Source organism: Halyomorpha halys, unplaced genomic scaffold, assembly GCF_000696795.3.
Source record: "Halyomorpha halys isolate HHAL.00 unplaced genomic scaffold, Hhal_1.1 Scaffold84.1, whole genome shotgun sequence".
Classification (NCBI taxonomy): domain Eukaryota; kingdom Metazoa; phylum Arthropoda; class Insecta; order Hemiptera; family Pentatomidae; genus Halyomorpha; species Halyomorpha halys.
In genome coordinates, this window is record NW_027110155.1 from 1,026,088 (window position 1) to 1,026,901 (window position 814).

Here is an 814-nt window from a genome sequence, read left to right on the forward strand (position 1 = left end):
CCTACTAACCATAAAAAAGAGTATAGATGATTTAAAGAAAGGATACGAAGAGGATAGAAATGAGCGACAAAGGTCCTTTGCAAGAATTATCGAAAACCTAGGAAATACCGGAAATCATAATGAAGACATACAAACGAAAAATCTTGACTCTACCTCTGCTGTGAGTAAAGAAGTAAATAATATTGAAGAGTTTAAAGATCAGGAAATTGAGGATCTGAAGACAGAAGAGGAACCCCTGGAGGCTGAAAATAGTGGGACTAAAATACCAGGAACTTCCCCAAGCAATGTTATAGAAAGGGAAATTATTTCAGATGAACAAGAAATCCTTGATTCAACATTAATTGATGAAAATGAAATTCTCAAAGAAGAGACTGAAAGTTGCAAGAAAAATGAGGGTATTGATAAACCTCTTAAGATTTGTCAAGAAGATGTCAATGAAGAAATTTTAGAGAGCAAAGGAACTCTCGTAACATGTCCGATTGAAGCCGAGGAAGAAATTAAGCAAATAGAAAAGAAGAAATATGAAGTTACCACCGGAGAAGCTAAGTGTCTTAATCTTAGATGCTTAATCAAGCTCGCAACTTCAAATGCGCCACTTCGACTTGTAGGAATGAAGGTTGGATTATATGAAAACTATTCCGTAGTGGGTTATAATGTGTTTCTTAAGAAATTCAAAGATAATCCTTGTAGATATGAATTAACCTTATTAGAAAGTCGAGATAGTAAATCCCCGTTAAATCAAAATTCAATTAATAAGGGTAAAAATTTAAAATATTACAGAGACGAGCCGACAAGGCCAATCATGTCCCAAATT

General features: G+C 34.3%; 1 protein-coding gene across 1 annotated transcript in view; it reads left to right on the forward strand.

Moving 5' to 3' along the window:
- Positions 1-116: 116 nt before the first annotated feature.
- Positions 117-814, forward strand: part of LOC136795984 (uncharacterized) — a gene marked incomplete at its 5' end in the record, with an annotated part of 6,488 nt that continues 5,790 nt past the window's right edge. Inside the window, 1 exon segment of the mRNA XM_067048288.1 lies at positions 117-804. Within this exon segment, the coding sequence (XP_066904389.1) occupies positions 117-804 (688 nt within the window).